Genomic DNA, 20,641 nt, shown 5'->3' with positions numbered 1-20,641 from the left:
GAAGATAATTCAAAACCAGATAGTAGATATTCAAAAAGCAGTAGGTCATCAGTTGTAAGCAAAACCCAAAGTCAGATTAGGGCGTTAGAGTTAGCTAATCAGATTGAGGAGGAGGAGCTTGAAACCGCTCTAGAGCAGGATCGGATTTTGGCTGAACAAAAATTGGAGGCTCTTAAAATTAAAAAAGAGCTAGAACTGAAAAGTCAGCAAAAGAAGGCAGAATTTTTGAAGAGAAAACGGGAACGAGAGTTGCAAATTTATGAATTGCGCTCTGATTCTGGGTCTGTTAGTTACAGTTCGTCACAACGAGTTCACAAGTGGGTGAGCGAAATCCCAGATGAAAGCGACGATCGACGACCTGACGAGTCTATCGAAGAAGCTGCACGTACCAAGATGGAAGCTAAAGGTAGCTCTCCAGAAATGAACGAGGTCTTAACGCAAGCATTCAAAGCGCTCCAAGTTCGGCAAATGAAAGATTTACCTACGTTTTCTGGAGAAGTCCCTGAGTGGCCGATTTTTGAGAACGAGTTCAAGACGTCTACAACGGAGTTCCAGCTAACCGACCGTGATAACCTGAGGAGACTTAACAAGGCGCTTCAAGGGAAGGCGCGCAAAGCTGTTGAGGCACTATTGTCGTCACCTGAAAATGTCCATCATATTATGCGAATGCTGAAATCAAACTTTGGTCGATCCGAGTGGGTAGTTGCAAATAGGCTGGATACTTTACGGAACCTTGAGTTTGTCAAGGACGGAAGTATTGAATCTTTTCGTACATTTTATAACGCAGTTATCGGTACCGCTGTTGCATTAAAAAACGCCAACGCAAAAAGCTACCTAATGAATCCCGAACTTATTTCGCACCTGGTGGAAAAGCTACCGGCGTTCAGCAAGCAGATGTGGATTCGACACAAAGCATCTCTGATGAAAGAAGACAGAGTAATTGATTTCGACACATTCTCTCGGTGGTTGGAGGATGAGATGGACAACCAACTGGCGAGTATGAACCCAATTTTCATGACAAAAAAGCCAACTTCAAACCCTCGACCAAAACCGCCTGTGTTTAACATTACTACTCCAGATGATGAGAATGAGCACATGCAGTGCCCTTTGTGCAGTTCAAAGGATCATTTGAGCCTTGCCAAATGTGATCGGTTTTCTAAACTATCTCTGGATCAACGTCGATCTGCAGCAAGATCTTGCCGAGTATGCTACATCTGCCTGAAGACCGACCATACGCGTCAGAAATGTAAATCTAACAGGACCTGTTCCATCTGTAAAAGTAATCACCACGAGCTTGTACACTCAGATGACTTTTAAAGGCCATCGAACCGTAAGCCTTCGGATAAATTTGCATCCGAAGATTTATGTAATGTGAATGCTAAAAATGTGAACACTCTTCTCCGCGTGGGCAAAGTGCAAATACGTGGCCAAGGTGGTATCCATAACGTGTTCGCTCTTTTCGACGAGGGTTCCTCCCTTACAATGATGGACTCTACACTTGCCGATGAAATGGGATTAGTTGGTCCTATAGTACCGGTAACGTATCGTTGGACAAACGGAATCTCGCACAAGGACGAAGAATCGACGGTGATCTCCTTTTTAATATCAGGGCCTTCCCAACAAGCAAAATGGTTCCAATTGAATAATGTTCGTACGATTCAGAATATGAACCTGCCACGTGTCAACTTTGATCTGGAAAAGATTAAAAAAGATGGGTGGGTAATGTCTGCGACATAACCGGAGAGATGTAGAATACATAAGGAACACGTTCTTCAAACATGTTGATACTCATTGGAATTTTCGGACAAAAGGTGATTTGGGCGAGGTATATTTCAAATTGTTCTTTACAAAAATGATGGTGGTCCTAAAAAGGACCGGTTTTGTTGGCGTTGTTGGCCTTGGTGAGGGAGATGGCTAACGATGAAATTAATTGTTAGCATGAGGAAGTCGCGTAGTACTGGCCAATGGAAGAACAGATAATAATTGATTCCTGAAAATCAATTTTTCTTTATTCATGTAAATTATACATACTTACAAATCTAATAGAAGATTCCTGGTCATATTTCTGAATCATTAGTGCGAACATTGTGTAATTTGGTTAAGTACAATGAAAGTTACAAACTTTCCAAACTCGACCTTCTGTTCCTTCAGAAATATTGAAATGGGGTGTCTATATTAAAGCGTTAGTCGTGGTCACAATAAAAAAAGATGGGTGGGTAATGTCTGTCACATAACCGGAGCGTCGTGATTTCAATTCGAGACGTTAATTTAAATCTAATAATATTCAACAGAACCACGTTTGAATGGGAAATTTTCAAATAATTCTCTATGGTAATAATGGTGGTTCTGAAAAGAACCTTTGGTATCGGCGTTGGTGTTGATGGTGCTGCGCTGGATCGTTGGATATTTTTGGCATGATAGTTACGTGCCTGGCGAACTGTTTTGTAGCCTCGAACAAAACGACAAGACTGGCTTCTTCGGGTACCATTACGGCTGAACTTTATAAGCTTAGCTCGACTTTGAAATCCTGCACAATCTCACGAATCAGACACTGGTAGAGCCATTTTGTTTGCTACTAGCACGGAGCTGCACAAAAAAATTATTTAATGCAGTTAGTTCACAGAGGCTGCCAAAAAGCTTGAATAGAAGCATGCGACTTCAACGTTTCTCTTAAACACATGCAACAACACATTCGTTTTGGTAATACTGATAATAACAGTAGAAGGGAATGGAAAAGCAGTGCACGAAACGAGCGAGAGGATAATTTAAATTTTTGTTCCGTGTGCAAGCTACTTCTTTCCACCCAACGTATTATGTTGCTTGTTGAAAATTTGCTACACACCTTAAAATAAAAGTTTCAGTTTAACTCTCACTAGAACACAATTGATTGGTCCTGAAAAGAACCGTTGCTTTTATTGTAATTTACGCCCACTCCCACAAACCGACCAAGTAGGCATCAGTGGCTTCATTACGGCTGAGTTTTGTAAGCGTAGCTCGACTTTGAAGTAATACACAACCTTACGAACCAGACGCTGGAATGTTAGCCAGCGGATTAGTTGCTCCGTTGCCCTTTAGTTGGGGCGAAATACTAGCATGGCGACAGTTCCTGATCGGTAGTTGGTTGCGATGGGCCACCAGTAGCTGGGGCACTTTTGCGGACCGTCATCATCGCCAACTGCTTTCCTCCGGTGGACTGGCTGCTTGCTAGTGCTTGAACGAATACGAATGATGAGAAAAACCGACCGACCAATATTCATATATGAAAACACAAGAAAGCACTACTATCGCTCTCCCGCTCGTTTTCGTGCCATTCCTGCGCCTTTCCTTTCCGTTCGGCTACCAATTCTAGCATAACCAAAACGAATATTCTGTCTTTCCATCGCCTTCAATCTAGTGGCCAGTGCTAGCAAACTTGCATGTTCAGTTTTTCAATAACAACATTCCAACAATATTTTCAAAGAATGTTGCAGATTTGAAAAGAAGGAAGGAGAAGATTTTCACAAATTTAAATTCTTTTGTTTTATTTGTTAGCGCTGATAAAGGCTATTTAGTTTGCTACTAGCAAGGAGCTGCACAAACAAATCGATTTATGCAGTTAATCAACGGAGGCTGCCAAAAAGTTCGAATAAAAGCATGCGACTAGTGTACTTTGCATGTTCTATATTTTATCAATACTAGAGAGGATCAATAAAATAATTCAAATTGTTATAGCGACATGCAATTGTGGCAACACTGGCCATGAGATGGTGGGGGAACACGCACATTCGTTTTAGTTATGATGGTAGTAGCAGCAGAAAGGAATGGAAAAGCAGTGCACGAAAACGAGCGAGAGAAGATAATTTAAATTCTCTTTCTTTCTTTCCACACATCGTATTTCTTATATTGCTTTCTGAAAATTATTTGTTATACACCATAAAATGTAAATTTCAGTTTAACTCTTATTAGAACACAATTAATTGGTCCTGTAAAGAACCGTTTATTGTTTTATTGCGGGAGCATAATTCAGACGCACTCCCCGCGGACACGGTGAGCTAGAAAGCACTATTTTGCATTCTCGAACAAACCGACCAAGTAGGCATCGTTGGCTTCTCGGGGCATCATTACGACTGAGCTTTGTAAGCGTAGCTCGACTTTGCAGTCCTGCACAATCTCACGACCCAGACGCTGGAACGATAGCCTACTCTGTTGCCCTTTAGTTGGGGCGAAATTCTTGCAGGGCGACAGTTCCTGATCGGGTTGCGATGAGTCACCAGTAGCTGGGGCACTTTTTCCGCCGTCGTCATCGCCGACTGCTTTTCTTCGGTGGACTGGCTGCTTGCTAGTGCTTGAACGAATACGAATGATGAGAAAAACCGACCGACAGATATTTATATAATCGCGCTAATATGCACTACTATCGCTTTCTCGCTCGTTCTCGTGCCGTGCATGAGCCTTTCCTTTCCGTCCGGCTTCTAATGGCCTAACCAAAGGAATATGCCGTCTTTCCCCCACCAAGTGCTCTCGTCAAGCAACCCAATGCGAATAACCATACGAACAAACATGTAATGGACCTATATATAAACTTTTCATTATTTTATTGTTCGGTTGGTCTACCATAACGACGGCTCTGTGCGGGATGGGCTGAAAATTTTCACTTTTCCGAGTCGTTTTCGAAAGATTTTTCAAAACACATTTTTTTTGTTATTAGTACATGTTATACATACTTCAAATTTTAATACAGCATAGAGGAACATATTTGCAACAAATTGGTCTAAAAATCAAATCATTCTGTTAAGTATGATAAAAGTTATTAACGTTCAAAATCTGACGCGGCGCCGCAGCCGATATTTTGAAACGGGACCCCTATATTGAAACCTTAAATGTATTCTACATTAAAAATGTATCCGTTACTCGATGAAAGTAAACTCAGTACGATTCAAAATGCTTCGCCGAGATTGTTGATAGGCTCGAATAATGCTGGTCTTATAGTGCCTCTAAAGACAGTACAATATTCACTGAGAGGTCTCCAACTAACCCGGTGTCACCTAGGTTGGACTATTCATGGAGAAATAGAACCAACGTTGGCGGTGGCAGCAGATTCTCTCCATGTTCTTCTTTGTTCAAATAATAATGATAGGGAGCTAACAGCTTTAATGAAGAATATGTACAAGATTGAAGAGTTCGGCATAACTCGCCAGGAAGATAAATTTTCAGAAGAAGATCAACGTGCACTTGACATCATGAACAGAACACTGAAGAGAATCGGTGATCGTTTCGAAGTTGGGCAAATATATAAATAAAACAATTTTACGTTTCCTGATAGCAAAGTACAAGCATTGCGTCGTCTGCAGATAATGGAAAGAAAAATGGATGGTGATCCAAAATTTGCTGAGATGTACTGCAAGAAAATCAATGATTATCTCCAAAAAGGGTATGCAAGGAAGCTGCAGCCAGATGAGCTTTCGGAGCCTCCCAATACATGGTATTTACCACATTTCAGCGTTGCGAGTGGTAATAAGTTTCGATTGGTGATGGACGCGAAAGCTAAGTCAAACGGTTTTTCATTAAACGACCTATTGCTGAAAGGTCCAGATTTTGTACCCCCTCTGACTGCGGTATTGATGCGAGGAAGAAAGAAAAAGGTGGCGTTCTTGGCAGACATAACAGAAATGTTTCATCAGGTACAAATTCGCGAAGAGGATCAACATTCACAGCGTTTTTTCTGGCGTGGCATGAATCGAACCGATCCACCTGAAATGTATACGATGACGGCTATGATTTTTGGTGCGGTATCATCTCCGTCCATAGCTCAGTATATAAAAAACTTTAATGCAAAAGAACTTGAAGAACGTTTACCAGGAGTACAACGAGCCATCGTGGAGCAGCACTACGTAGATGATTATTTTGATAGTGCTGATACCGACGAAGAAGCTATCGAGTTGATCGATCGCGTAATCACGGCTCACGACCATGGCGGTTTCAAATTGGGGAAATTTGTCTCGAACTCAGACTCTGTCATACAGTCATTGGATCCTGAGTTGAAAGCCAATGTTGATAAACCAGATGACGTGAAAGTTTTGGGTTTGAGATGGAACGTTGCGACTGATGAAATTGTTTTTCCGTTGGACTTTCCTAAGCTAGGCGATATTCTTCGATCCACTGATATGATTCCCACCAAGCGAGAGCTATTGAAGTTTATGATGGGAATTTTCGATCCGTTAGGAGTGCTTAGTCCGGTAACAATCCATTTAAAAATTCTGTTTCAAGATTTGTGGCGCTTGCAAATCAATTGGGATGATGAGATTCCTGATGGTTTCATTCCGAAATGGGCAGAGTGGTTAGAGGAAACAGCAAAGTTACGTGATGTCAGAATTCCCAGGTATTACTTTCCGGAGCTTCCATCGTTTAACAACGTCGAGCTGCATGCTTTTTGCGACGCGAGCGATAAAGCTTTTGCCTGCGTGATTTTCATGGTACACCGAAATCCGAACAAAAGCTATGTGACTCAGGTATGTGCGAAATCAAGGGTCGCTCCGTTGAAATCGCAAACGGTTCCACGACTTGAACTTCAAGGTTGTGTCTTAGCTAGTCAGGTGATGAAGATGGTGCAGGAAGAGATGAAGGTTGAAGTGACCTCAATTCATTTTTGGACTGACTCGAAAATTTGTCTTGGTTGGCTTTCGACAACGGAGAAACTAACTGCCTACGTTGGATCCCGTGTATCTAAAATAAAAGAGAACGGTCATCATACGGCAATGTGGCACTGGATTCCGTCGTATCTTAATGTTGCTGATTTAGGAACAAAATGTTCGAAATTCGCCAACATAGCGGAATGGTTGAAAGGCCCCGAATTTCTAGCTCAAGAACGTAAGTGTTGGCCAGCTCACGACGTGGTAGATTTGACTTCGGAAGAATCCAACAATTTTCACGACGAGCTTGTCTGTATCCGTGATGAAGGTTTATGCTACCAGATTGCTGAAACGATTGACCTCCAACTTCCCGACATCAAAAGGTTTTCCGATTACAACAGACTGATTCGAGCGACTGCGTATTACCTGAAAATGAAAAAAATACTTGCCCTTCCTAAAAAAGAAAAGCCTGAAACATTCAAGATAGACGTTCACGACATGATCAATGCTAAAAATGCTTGGTACAAGAAGGTGCAGATGGAATGTTTTGCAGAAGAACGACGGTGCCTAGAAACTAAAGGTTTTGTGAAAAAGTCGAGCCGTTTATTTTCACTTTCGCCATTCATCTCCGATGGCATTATTAGAATGCAGGGACGCATCCAGGATGATGGGCATCCTTTTGGAATGAATAACCCTGTAATACTACCCGACAATCATGACTTTACAAATTTGCTTATACGGATGTATCACATCGCAAACTGTCACCAAGGAGTGGATACTGTTGTGGGTAATTTGAGATTGCGGTATCGCATATTAAAAATCCGATCGCAGGTAAAAAAGTACCCTCATGTATGTGTAACATGTCGTGAACTTCGTGCAAAACCGACCGTACCGCAGATGGGAGATTTACCAAAGATTCGTACGACACCGTTTGTTTACCCTTTCACTCACACTGGAATTGACTATTTTGGTCCGTTAACCATTAAAGTTGGACGTCGCCTGGAAAAACGCTGGATTGTGTTATTCACCTGCATGACGAGTCGAGCAGTGCATTTAGAAATTGTACCGTCCCTGGACACAAACAGCTGCATTATGGCTATAAGATGTTTCATGGCTATTCGTGGTGTACCCCAAAAGATCAACACAGATAATGGTACAAACTTTACTGGGGCCGATCAAGAATTGAAACGGTTGACTAAGGAGCTTGATCACCAGCAAATCGAGGAAACATTGAGCGTCCGAGGTGTGGAGTGGTCATTTATACCTCCAGGAGCTCCTCATTTCGGCGGATGCTGGGAACGCTTGGTTCGTTCAGTGAAATCCGCCCTTGGTACAATGTTGAAAGAGCGACATCCAACTGATCTTGTGCTACGAACAGTACTATGTGAAGTTATGAACACCATCAACAACCGCCCTTTAATACCCATATCAGACAATCCGCAAGATCCTGAGCCGCTAACACCGAATATGTTGTTGCTGGGGCGAAACAATTTCATGCAATACGATCATGATTTTGAGGAACGAGATTTGGACTGTAGAGCTGCGTATAAACATGCACAAATTTACGCGGATCGTTTTTGGAGAAGGTGGATTTTTTTATATCGTCCTGAGCTATTGAGACGACAAAAATGGCCAGACAATCGAAACTACCATGAGTATGTTGTTGGCGATTTTGTGATGATCGTGGATGAAAACATGCATCGAGGATGTTGGCCAAAAGGGATAATTGAGAAGGTTCATTATGGCCCAGATCGAAAGATTCGAACTGTTGTTATTCGTACCTCAAAATCTGTATACACTAGACCGGTAACAAAAATCATTCTATTAATACCTAAATCCGTGGCTGCCCCGGAGGATGTTAGAAATTAGTATGCCATGAGAATTCAAAAAAAAATTATGATTATAGCTAAGATTTTGCTTTATAGCAGACTTGATCGCAGGAGGCGTTTTCCGAAAAAGGTAAGAAAATTTTCATTAAACATTGTACACGTGGTCGAAATAGAAGTAAATATAGTTTATACGCCGAACCAGTCTTTTTTCCACATTTGCCAAGTGCCCCGTACTAAGCAGAGCTGTCTCTGTTGCTGTCGCCAGCATTGGCCTTTCGTACCCTCCAGATGAGCCGTACATACCGGACATAGTCCCTGTTGCTGTCGCTAACATTGGTCCTTCGAACCCTCCAGGTGAGCCGTACATACCGGACATAGTCCCTGTTGCTGTCGCTAACATTGGTCCTTCGTACCCTCCAGGTGAGCCGTACATACCGGACATAGTCCCTGTTGCTGTCGCTAACATTGGTCCTTCGTACCCTCCAGGTGAGCCGTACATACCGGACATAGTCCCTGTTGCTGTCGCTAACATTGGTCCTTCGTACCCTCCAGGTGAGCCGTACATACCGGACATAGTCCCTGTTGCTGTCGCTAACATTGGTCCTTCGTACCCTCCAGGTGAGCCGTACATACCGGACATAGTCCCTGTTGCTGTCGCTAACATTGGTCCTTCGTACCCTCCAGGTGAGCCGTACATACCGGACATAGTCCCTGTTGCTGTCGCTAACATTGGTCCTTCGTACCCTCCAGGTGAGCCGTACATATCGGACATAGTCCCTGTTGCTGTCGCTAACATTGGTCCTTCGTACCCTCCAGGTGAGCCGTACATACCGGACATAGTCCCTGTTGCTGTCGCTAACATTGGTCCTTCGTACCCTCCAGGTGAGCCGTACATACCGGACATAGTCCCTGTTGCTGTCGCTAACATTGGTCCTTCGTACCCTCCAGGTGAGCCGTACATACCGGACATAGTCCCTGTTGCTGTCGCTAACATTGGTCCTTCGTACCCTCCAGGTGAGCCGTACATACCGGACATAGTCCCTGTTGCTGTCGCTAACAAATGTAAATACGAGCGTCGATACCTAGTAACCTACATATGTTCGCCAATAAAATGTACTAATAAAATATAATTGCAAATCATAATTAGCTTACAGAAGTGTGAACTGTGGATAATTGTAAATTACCTTGGTCAAAATCAATTTCATATTACATAGCAATTTATTTTGGATGAGTTGGAGGAAAAGGTGATAACAGTGGGTTAGTTATATAAATGCAGATGGTGCTAATTCTTTTTATTCGCCTAATTGAAGTTAGTACCAATCTTCAAAAGATTACTGTCAAATTTTGATGACATTACTGTGTGAGTTCTTAAGCTAAGGTTGACACTACAGTCTTGATTCGCTGGTTGGGCCACAGCCTTGTCCAACTAACGAATTTGATTCGCTATGGTCCTAGTAACACTGATCTTGCAGTACACCGTGGGACATCCAAATGAGGTGGTAATACAGGAAAACATAAAAAACCAACGAAATCGTTTTGAATGATCGGAAGGTAAAGTTACGTGAGTTAGCTGACTCCGTAAGCTTTGTTGAAAGTAGGTGCCGCGTAACGCATTTGTACACTGTTGATAAAAAACCGTGTCACAAGTCAATAAAGATAATTGCAAAACCATGGCATCCAATGGATGCTCTAAATCTTGTACCTAGGGACTAGCTCGTGCGGGACTTCTTTACGCATTTTTGATCTTGTTATTTTGACGAATTGTAACTTGTAGGCTAAGCCAGTATTAGTACAGCATTAGTTGGAATTTTTGAAAGGGTCCTAGGGTAGCAGTCGGAGTTGTCGTGAAAGCACCAGTCAACGCTATGAGTGCCATTCTTTGCAGATGGTTTAGTTTGCCATTACACAAGACATCGACGTGCAATTCTCGACAAACATATGATTACGGTGTAAAAGCCAACTGTTGAAATTCTCTTTGAAAAGAAATTCCGGACAAAACGTTACTGGCCGAATACAGTACGTATCAGTTAACGATAAAGAAAACTTTTCTCTTTAATCTACTGAAAACATTTGTGATTTACGAGTTACGGTTTGTCCGAAATTTTCATTTAAAGTGAATTTCGACAGTTGGCTTTTAAGCCGTAATCATATGTTTATCGAAAATTGTCGTTTAAAGCCAATTAATGTATTTGGGTTTGAGACCCCAGGTCTTCCCAAAAGTTCGTCAACACTTCAATATGAGAAGACCATTCCAGTTTGGAATCCAATATACCTTCAACGTCAAAAGCACCCAATAAGCATTACAACGTATTCTAATATTTGTTTTAGATCTACATATTGGACAGTCTTAAAAAGCCATTAAGCCATATATGCTGATATAAGGCCAGTATTATTCCTGAAAAGGCGAAATATTGTGCTATTACTGTGCAGAGATTGACACACTGAAAAAAACCTAACATCGTGTGGAAATCTATTTAATTATTTCAATCCACAAGCACATGAAATGCACACGATTGCCACTTGAATATCCATTCGAGTGTGGGACATATTGTTTTCAAATGAAATTCATCCGAACATGGTGTGAAAAGCACATCAACATCATAAGAAATACCATTGACTAAAATTTCCAAATGAATTACACGTGAATATCACTTTGTTTTACTTATAGTTTTTATGCAGAAGAGTCGGTGAAATCAATTGTTTTACATGTAGAAATGCACTACATGTTTTTCATGCGAAAGTCATGTGGAAAGTTCATACTATACGACTTAATAGCATGGCAATGAACATTCAATGGATAAATATGTCGTATTCACGTGGAATTTGTTTGAATTTAATTTGAAACACCACATGAAATGCTTTTTAATGGATGTTCATGTGAAATTCAGAGGAAAATCATTTCTTTTACTTTTTAACATGATAACGCACATGCCCAGTCTCCAAATGGCAGAGACTGTTCTGCTAGATTTCTGTAAGTTTTGGTTTCGCAGCCCTGTCAGATTTCTGCGCGCATCCTGTCGGGATAGTTGAATAAGGGCGAACTCGGTTTCGCTCGCGTTTCTCGGAAAATTTTGACAGGAACCGAGCAAAACCCTGGCATAACTCGGAAATAAACCGTGCAAAGATCCTAGCAATTCCTACCTGGTATAATTTAGCACGAATCGAGCAAAACTTCTGACAAAGATGTGGCAGGAAGAGTACAGAAATCTTGGCCGTACATTCCTGGCTGGATTCCGGCTAAAAGTGAGCAGCATCGGTTAGTTTAACCGCTTCTGTCATAAACGGTTGTTGCATTTGAGCGAATTCTTTGCCAGAATTCTCGCAAAGCTACCCAATCACCGTGGCAAGCAGCAAGTTTGCAAAAGTTGAGCAAAGCGAAATTGATTCTGGCAGAGTTTCTGCCAGCATTTTGTGCGATTTTTGCAAGAATTCTGGCAAAGAATGAGCGAATTCTTGCAACAACCGTTTTTGACAGAAGCGGTTAAAACAACCGATGCTGCTCAATATCATCTAGAATCGAGCCAGGAATGTACGGCCAAGATCTCTGTACGCTTCCTGCCACATCTTTGTCAGATGTTTTGCTCGATTCGTGTTAAATTCTAAAGCGGCGGTCTCTGCCAGAGAATTTGGTGACTGGGTATGTTTAATTGCATATGGTTTTATCGTGTCGATTATTTTCAGTACAGCCCGTTTTGCGGTACAGTCGTGATATGCTGGTTGGGCCACAGCCTTGTCCAACTAACGAATTTGATTCGCTAGTTGGACCGTCAGACAAGTAAATTTAACATAAGATTTTGGCGTTCAGATGCTTTTTAGTTGGACAATGGTCCAGCTAGCGGAGGTTCAACTAAAAAGCGGTCCAGTTAAAAAGTGTCCAATCATCGAATTACAACTGTACTAATTCTATTAGTTAGAATTAGTACGGTTGTGATTCGCTGATTGGTCACTTTTAACTGGACCGCTTTTTAGTTGAACTTCCGCTAGTTGGACCATTGTCCAACTAAATAGCATCTGGATGTCAAAATCTCTTGCCAAATTCACTTTGACAATCAAACTGACAGTAATTAGAGATGTGAGCAGATGCATTTTCGGTCCAACTAGCGAATCAAATTCGTTAGTTGAACAGAGGGCGTGGCCTAACGAGCGAATTACGACTGTATATAGTATCAGTGTACAAATGTCAAATTTAAAGCCTGATATTGGCACTAATCATATTATTGGAAAGCTTGAATTGGTTGTTATTTTCCGCAATGCGGTTTTTGCAATTTTTATGGTTCCTTTTTGGCAATGAGAACTGACATACAAGTAAAGTTTTCAACTTGTGTAAGAAGTAAAACTATCGTTTTGAAGTGACAACAGCAAGTAGCAATTTGCCGCTGGTCGGCGCTTCAATCGGCCAGCAATCGCTATACGGAACTTGTACGCAAACTTGGATACAATGGTGACTCACACATGCAAACCTGTATGCGATAGTGATTTTCAACGTATTTTCATTTAAATGTTTACACAGGTTTTTCGGAAAAGTTTGTTCTAGCTTATATTTATGTCTGTTCTCTGTGTTTTCGGTATGATGAAAAAAAGAGAAAAATGTTAAAATAAAAACCAAGATAAAAACAGTAATTCACTTGATCTTCTATCTGGAAACTACTGATACAAAATAATTATGACCGAACCAAAATAAAACATGGCAACAGAAAACCCCACTTCGTCATTTGTTTATGCCTTTCTTCTTCATATCCTCTTGATTATATGGCTCTTGATTATTCGGCTTCATCGAAGAAAATCTTATCAATAACCGGTCACACATATGAAAAAATGTGCCCACCTGTACCGTCTTACTTCCCTCTAAGAACGGTTGGTTTCAAAATCGTCCAATGAAGGACGTTCGTTGGACCAATTTGGACGACGTCCAAATAACCGTTCAACAAAGGTCCATCGTTGGACCCGTTTTGAACGATTTTGAAACAATTTTTTGGACGTCTCAGTGGGTTTGAAGCGACTTCGCGAAAGCTCTTGTGCGTTCACTAATTAGTTATCAGAGAACGCACTCTGGGACATGTCCCATCCCTTTTTCACCCAACATGTTTGTACTAAGATGAACAAAGCAGGGAGATAAAAAATAGCCGGTTGAACTAGAAGAGTGTCATAGACCTTATTTCAGAAATTTTCTCCTATTTCATCATATTGATTCGACACATGGTTTCGTCCCTGTCTGACTGATGTGAGTTTTTTTCATTTTACGATTTTTCCAAGCAATCAAATGCATGGTTCTTGAATCTTTTGTTTTTTTTCGCTGAAGCTGCAGAAAGGTAATCCAACTTTAAAAACGATCCGGCTGGCCGAACACGCAATATTAGGGTCCGTTTTCTTGCTAAATTAGTTAATATTGAGGTAAGCACTCAATCACAGAAACCAAAACAGAAGATCTTGGACTGATCGTTATTTCCAATAGGACAAAAATGGAGGAGGATTGGGATCTCGATCTGAACGATCGCGGAAATAATGGTGACCACAGTTCTTTCCGAAGAGGAGGAGGAGGTGGTGATAGCGGGGGCGGCGGTTTCAGCGGTAGCGGAAAAACGAACAAGGAGAGGACCTCGTTTGAAATTTTTTCCCGTAACATTCCGCGGATTATTGGCCGACAGGGGGTCGTCATTAAAAAGATTCGCTTTGATTCTCGAGCGGAAGTCGAAATAGGTAAGTTCGGGAAACTGTTTAGTGGTGTGGTGCTTGTTGTTTCATCGCGAAAGCACAGAATCTACATAACTGGCTTACATGGCGATATGATGTATTTATGCCCTATTTGCTTAACACTTGAAGCAGGTTTTAACCTTAATAGGTTCATACATTTCGATAGTGGCTAGGAATAGAGCTGACTCAGTTTAGCCCTGATGCAACGCAAGATATTATTCAGCTAGCAGCGTTTTGTTATTTTCACCAGGGAATCGTGGCACTTGTTCCAACTAACTTTCAGCTTTGAATTGATTAAAAAATGCAACCAAAAATCTGAACAACGCCTTCACTATGTTGAGATACGACGAACAAACTGAGCTCTCATTGGAATAGTCTTTCCTTCGAACAAATTACTCCAATATAGGTCGGTGTTTTACGTCGAGTGTAATTGATTATGGTTGCACGAAAACTCATTCGTTTATACATGACCATGATTCTATGCCTACATTCATATTTTGTCGATCAAGGCAGAATTCATGCTCATTATTGTGTCGGAAACGTCTTCTTGGCGCAGTTTTGAGTGTAAAGTATCTTCAATTACTCCAATAGTTTCATGACAATTTTGGAAAATCTTTGAAGTTTTGAATGTGTATAAATTCGTATTTTAGTTCTTGCGAATTAAACTCAACATTTAGGATGTTCAGCCACAAATAGAGAATTTCCCCTACTGAAACCGAGGTAACATTTATGCATTCAGTATGCGATATCATCCTTTTATAAAAATGAAACAATACACAAAATTGAATACAGACTAAAACATGTTATTGTCCTCAGATGAATCAACACCCGGCAATGGACGTAGCACCATTCGGCTAGCGGGTTCATCCAACGACATCAGTAAAGCCCGGGATGCCATTTTCGAGATTTTGAATAAAACTGGAGAAGGTGGTGGCGGGGGCGGTGGTGCCTATGGAAACCGGGATGATGGAGCTAGACGCGATGGGGGAGGAGGTGGCTACGGAAGAAGAGATGAGGGGGCTAAACGCGATGGAGGAGGTGGAGGCTATGGAAGCCGAGATGATGGATCTAGACGCGATGGAGGATCTAGGAGCTATGGAAACCGAGATGATGGTGCTAGACGTGACGGAGGAGGGGGCGCTGGTCGTGGACGAGGTCGTGATCGCGATGCTGGTGATCGACCTTTCGAGAACCGTTTCAATGGACGGAGTGGCGATGGTGGAGGTCGTCGCGATTTTGGTGAGCGACCCTTCGAAAATCGTTCCAACGGGCAGGGCGATAGGCGTGACGGAGGTCGTCCTCGTGAGAAAAACTCTTTCAATTTCGATTTTGGACCAAAAGGAACTCATCATAATTTGGCAGAAGACAAAGGACGCGACAAGAGTCCAGGTTTGATTGATTGGGATGCACTGAATAAGCAGTGTGACGAGGCTAGCAGGGAACAGTGGGCCAAATGTCCTCCTCTGGTGAAAAACTTTTACAAGGAACTACCGGTTGTGGCCAACATGAGCCCAGATGAGGTAAACGAATTTCGTAAGAATAATAATAACATCGTCGTCGATCGTACCTTTAAAGATCCTGAAAAACCATCAGCTCCTATACCAAATCCTGTGCAAAGCTTCGAGGAAGCTTTCTACGAGTATCCAGATATGTTGGCTGAACTAGCGAAGCAGAAATTTGTAAAACCTTCGCCAATTCAGTCGCAGGCGTGGCCGGTACTTCTCAAGGGTGAGGATCTAATCGGTATCGCTCAAACGGGTACTGGAAAAACGTTGGCTTTTCTGCTACCCGCATTTATCCACATTGAAGGACAGCCGGTGCCACGTGGCGAACGAGGTGGTCCCAATGTTCTAGTGATGGCACCTACCCGCGAATTGGCCCTGCAGATCGAAAAAGAAGTTTTCAAATATCAGTTCCGTGGAATCCGAGCGATTTGTTTGTACGGTGGCGGTGATCGAAAGCTTCAGATCAACAAGGTATGCATTTCTAGTTATATACGTATAACGAACATAAAAACATTATTTTGCAGGTGGAAGCGGGAGTGGAGATCATCATTGCTACGCCCGGTCGTTTGAACGATTTGGTCAGTGCCAATGTACTTGATATTACCAGCATAACCTATCTCGTGCTGGACGAAGCGGATCGAATGTTGGATATGGGGTTTGAACCCCAAATACGGAAACTATTGCTAGATATCCGTCCGGATCGGCAAACTATCATGACAAGTGCGACGTGGCCGCCTGGAGTCCGACGGTTGGCTCAAAGCTACATGAACAACCCAATTCAGGTGTATGTGGGAACGTTAGATCTGGCCGCGACGCATTCCGTCACGCAGCACATCGAAATGATTGACGAAGAAGATAAGTATATGCGGGTTCTGAATTTCGTTAAAAACATGGAACGGACAGACAAAGCGATTATATTTTGCGGTAGGAAAACTCGTGCTGACGATCTGTCCAGTGAGTTTGTTCTGTCTGGAATCAACTGCCAGAGTATTCATGGTGATCGGGATCAGGCGGATCGTGAGCAGGCACTGGAGGATATCAAATCAGGCGATGTGCGTGTCCTTATTGCAACAGACGTGGCTTCGCGTGGACTTGATATTGAGGACATAACGCATGTTGTGAACTATGATTTCCCTCGGAATATCGAGGAGTACGTGCATCGAGTGGGACGAACGGGTCGGGCTGGAAAAAGTGGAATAGCGCTGAGTTTCTTCACTCGGTCGGATTGGGCTATAGCGTCCGAATTGATTAATATATTGGAGGAAGCCGATCAGGATGTTCCGGACGAAATTCGCAAGATGGCTGAACGGTTTGCTGCTAAAAAGGAGAGGGAGTCGAGAGAGAAGGCAGCATTTGGCGGTGGACGTCGTGAAGGTGGTCGAGGAGGTGGTGGCGGGGGAGGAGGTGGAAGAAGCGGTGGTCGATGGTAATAGCGGGCAAACAGTATGATACTACTGTTGTGTGGGAATTTAGGCTACTGTTACGTAATTTTCGGCGTTCGAGTCGAATATTCTTTTTTTTTTTGCGGTAGGCAAATTCTAAAACTTCCTTGCAGAATCTTATTTTATGAAACAAGAAATAAGATTATTTCTGCTCGCTTTCTGAATATCTGATCGTTCTTTTGATAAGATGACTGAATATGTTATATTTTCCTCTTTGTTTATCGTCTGGTAATCGCTCGATTAACAGTATTTTATACTGAAGCTCGTTCCATTCCCAATGTACAATATATGATCCGATCGAATTAGTCGTATGACTGTTCGATCAGTAGCGGAATCGAAGCTATAGTTAGAAGTATGTACAATGGAAAGGTATTTGTAGAATAAAATGAATGTAATTTTCGTTCAGAAGACAGTTGAATTCAAGAAGAAATTGAATACTTTATCATTTTATAGTAATAAAACGCGTTATAACCTATGTTTATAATAAATGACGAATTATCTTTTTTTTTCTTACAATTGGTCTTCAAATCGTTGACTTTTTCAATGCAGACGACCTGTCGTCAACCGCTTGATCACGTGTACCCTGCGCTATGAATCCGGTCTCATATACAGTAACAGTTCCAGCACAAGTCGATCTCTAGACTTGTTGCCCATTTTATCACATTCTTCCTTGTCCTGCAACGTTCTTGTGGGTGAATGGAGAACAGTAACTATAGTTGTGTAAGGTATGCAAACTAGACTCGATGGAACTATCCAAGTCAGTCTTGGATCACAATTGGTGCAACATTAGACGTTGCTTCAAACTGTTCTCAACCCCTATTCGGCAGTTTTCACGCCGTCACCTGCGTTACGGCTTGGTAGGGCCATAGTGGTGTCGATATTCGTGTCAGCAGAGCTCTGAAGGGAAAGGTGGATTCGATGCCAGAGATTTCGATTCTACGAGTGGATCGACTGATGGTGTCGAAATTCCCGAAATGATGAGCAGCGGTTAAGCTGCAATTTCGTAGGTAATCGAGCTTTAAAAGAGGGAATGAGGCAGTTACTAGCACCGAAATGAAATCTGTAAATAACACTAACACGTTTTATAATTCCAGCTCGAACAGTTTAGAAACTATACTGCCCGTTAAAGCATAAGAGTCCCATATTGAAAAACAGCAAGCCGAGAAAAAAGCTGTTAATGATTTACATTTTCATTGAGCCTTGTGGATAACCATATTTTGCTATTTTTTCGATACTTTCCAAACAAATCTATTACTATCTTATGTATGCATTGTGATTCAGTGGTGATACCGAATAAAATCCAACAGATAACTCATTTTTGACAAAAATGTACTTATGCTTTAATGGGCTATATACAGGATGGCGTTGGGCCTGTGGCCTTCGACTGGCATGGTCCATTCTCATTGCTCCGGACGTCTTCATGGTTGATTAACAAACGTGTGTCCCTACTTAGAAGTGGATATATCAATTCGCTTGGGTGGGGGACCTGAGAATCCAGGTAGTTGGCGATTCTTTTGGCCTTGGGAAGGGGCTAGTTCGGGCAAGCAGTGCAGGACTGGCACCTAGAAGACAACTACTTATTCAGGACTTGTTTTTATGATTATTTAACTCGACCAAGCATATCGGCTCTTAGAAATGCTAAGCAGCCCTTTCGGGTGTGGTCTATTTGAGTCAAACCAGATAGACATTCGGTTCGAGCAAACTCGGAATCGTGGATAGACAATTTTCATGTCCTTTGGGGGCAGAGATTTTTTTTGCGAAACTCTAAAATGGTCTTCAGCATACTCATAATAGAAAAAATTAAGAATTTTCCTGATCCATATCGTAATAAATACGAATACTGACTAGAACAGGGATACTCGAGCTCTGCTATAAGGTAAATGTGAAACAAAACAGAAAAAAGACGTTTGACGTAGACACAAACACGATGGTAAGATGATTTTCCATAGAATTGGACAGACTAGATGACACGACATTCCACGCTCGCTGAAACAAGCTTGTGCCAAATAATAGTTGTTTTTTTTATAGTAAGGTTTAAAAAGCTTCAAAAGCGTGGCCTATAGTGTATTGGCACTGTGTGGGATTCACATTCGTGCATAACCACTAAAACACTCCTTACTTTTTTACGCCCTTCGTCCCAACGGAACTACGTCAAGGTATAACATCGTGGGGGTCGTTTTGCTTTAGTCGCACCTTTTTCTTCTGCTCTATCTCGGAACCTCACTTGGTTCATGGAATGGCTCGACCTATGAGCTTTGAATTAACTCTCGACTCTTCTCTTGCTTCTTGTCTCCATCTTTTACGTTTAGCACTTGTCCCCGTAAGTCGTTTAGGTGCTGATTCCTCGAGCCATTTAGCTCATGTTTCCGTGAGTCATTCAGCTCCCGGCCTTATTGTTACGATGTGAAAGTAAACGAGGTATTATCGTAACAAACACTTTATTGAATAATACGTTGAATTAAAAGTAGACGTATCGTGCTCAGCCGGCTGTGGATGTCTGACGTCTCTGCTAGTCGGTGGTATCGATTACATCCGGTTGGATGACAACTACCGCTTGATAACTGTCGGTTGGCAGCTGTCGGGTGACAACTGTCGCGTGACATGCGTGAGCGTGCGGAGAATAGGTTCGCACTCCAACAACTCCCCGTTTAGTAGAGCTGGTACGGTTCATAGCGGATCGGCAAAAGCCGCTATCTCGAAGAGCGACGCAGGAGCACTTCATCTGGGTCAGATCCCCTAACAGGAACCCGTGCACGACGAAGAGCTCTCGTAAGAACTCTCGCTGCAATTCGTTCAATCTTTCTGGTTCACCTGAAAGTGGCCATGTTACCGTGGTAGTGGCATCTTCAGACGGCTTAATACCCCAAGCGCCTAAAATAGTATCAAGAGAAATAGTCTGCTCTGCTTGATCTGGTACTCCATTGCAGTTGTCATAGCGTTTCCGCTGCTGATTACTGTGTGAACGGATTATTCGTTGCCTATCCGGGAGCTACACATTATACATGACTTATCCTATGCGGATCTTCCCAGGGACGCAGAACCAGTTGTTACCTTGGTGCACTTGAGCATACATTTTGTCTTGCACGTCAAAGTTCTTCTCTTTCGCACCATGTTTTGTGTCAGCAGGTGATTTTCCATCAGGTGCACTTCGACAGGATGTTGATCTGTAGCAGCTGAGAAATATGTCGAATGCCTCGTCCAGGTCTTCTTTGCTTCAATTTTTTGACAGTCCTTTTGAAGGTGTCAACAAAATGTTCCACCTGCCCATTGTTTTGTGGGTGAAATAGTGTCGTTTTGAGATGCATGATCCTATTTGCCTCGCAAAACTCTTCAAATGTGTCACTGGTGAGTTGCAGGCCGTTGTCCGTCACCAAAACTTTTAGCATCCCAAATCTTCCGAATATTTTGCGAAGACTCGAAACTGTAGCAGCTGTGGTAATGCGTTTGGTCGGAATGATTTCCGGCCACTTGGAGACTGAGCCTAATAGGAAGTAGGTGTCGTTTATAGGATCAGCAAAGTCCGCGTGTAGGTCGACAATGACTGGGCAGTGCGTAAGCCTCTTGTA

At 42.3% G+C, this 20,641-nt stretch overlaps 3 protein-coding genes across 4 annotated transcripts; 2 read left to right on the top strand and 1 right to left on the bottom strand.

Annotated features, from left to right (window-relative positions):
- The first annotated feature begins 1,482 nt into the window (after window positions 1-1,482).
- On the top strand, window positions 1,483-8,477 carry LOC131695375 (uncharacterized). Its single transcript, XM_058983843.1, has 4 exons — window positions 1,483-1,715; window positions 5,303-5,410; window positions 5,480-8,152; window positions 8,411-8,477. The coding sequence occupies exons 1-4, from the start codon at window positions 1,483-1,485 to the stop codon at window positions 8,475-8,477; spliced, it is 3,081 nt and encodes a 1,026-aa protein (XP_058839826.1).
- Window positions 8,478-8,582: 105 nt separating this feature from the next.
- On the bottom strand, window positions 8,583-9,473 carry LOC131695369 (pro-resilin-like). The gene has a single exon (XM_058983830.1). The coding sequence runs from the start codon at window positions 9,471-9,473 to the stop codon at window positions 8,583-8,585; it is 891 nt and encodes a 296-aa protein (XP_058839813.1).
- A 4,127-nt stretch (window positions 9,474-13,600) lies between these two features.
- LOC131677563 (probable ATP-dependent RNA helicase DDX43) lies at window positions 13,601-17,560 on the top strand. Of its 2 annotated transcripts, XM_058957444.1 has the most exons (5): window positions 13,601-13,658; window positions 13,737-13,828; window positions 13,890-14,134; window positions 14,945-16,104; window positions 16,158-17,560. In XM_058957444.1, exons 3-5 carry the CDS (start codon window positions 13,897-13,899, stop codon window positions 17,061-17,063), a joined length of 2,304 nt encoding a protein of 767 aa, XP_058813427.1. In that variant the 5' UTR covers window positions 13,601-13,658; window positions 13,737-13,828; window positions 13,890-13,896; the 3' UTR covers window positions 17,064-17,560. The 2 variants fall into 2 exon arrangements, with proteins under 2 accessions (XP_058813427.1, XP_058813426.1); XM_058957443.1 differs by lacking the exon at window positions 13,601-13,658 and having other exon boundaries at window positions 13,666-13,828.
- The last annotated feature ends 3,081 nt before the right edge of the window (window positions 17,561-20,641 follow it).

Source organism: Topomyia yanbarensis, chromosome 1 (assembly GCF_030247195.1).
Source record: "Topomyia yanbarensis strain Yona2022 chromosome 1, ASM3024719v1, whole genome shotgun sequence".
In the NCBI taxonomy this organism is placed as follows: domain Eukaryota; kingdom Metazoa; phylum Arthropoda; class Insecta; order Diptera; family Culicidae; genus Topomyia; species Topomyia yanbarensis.
Note: the sequence above shows the minus strand (reverse complement) of the source record. Positions and strands in the feature narration are given on the sequence as shown.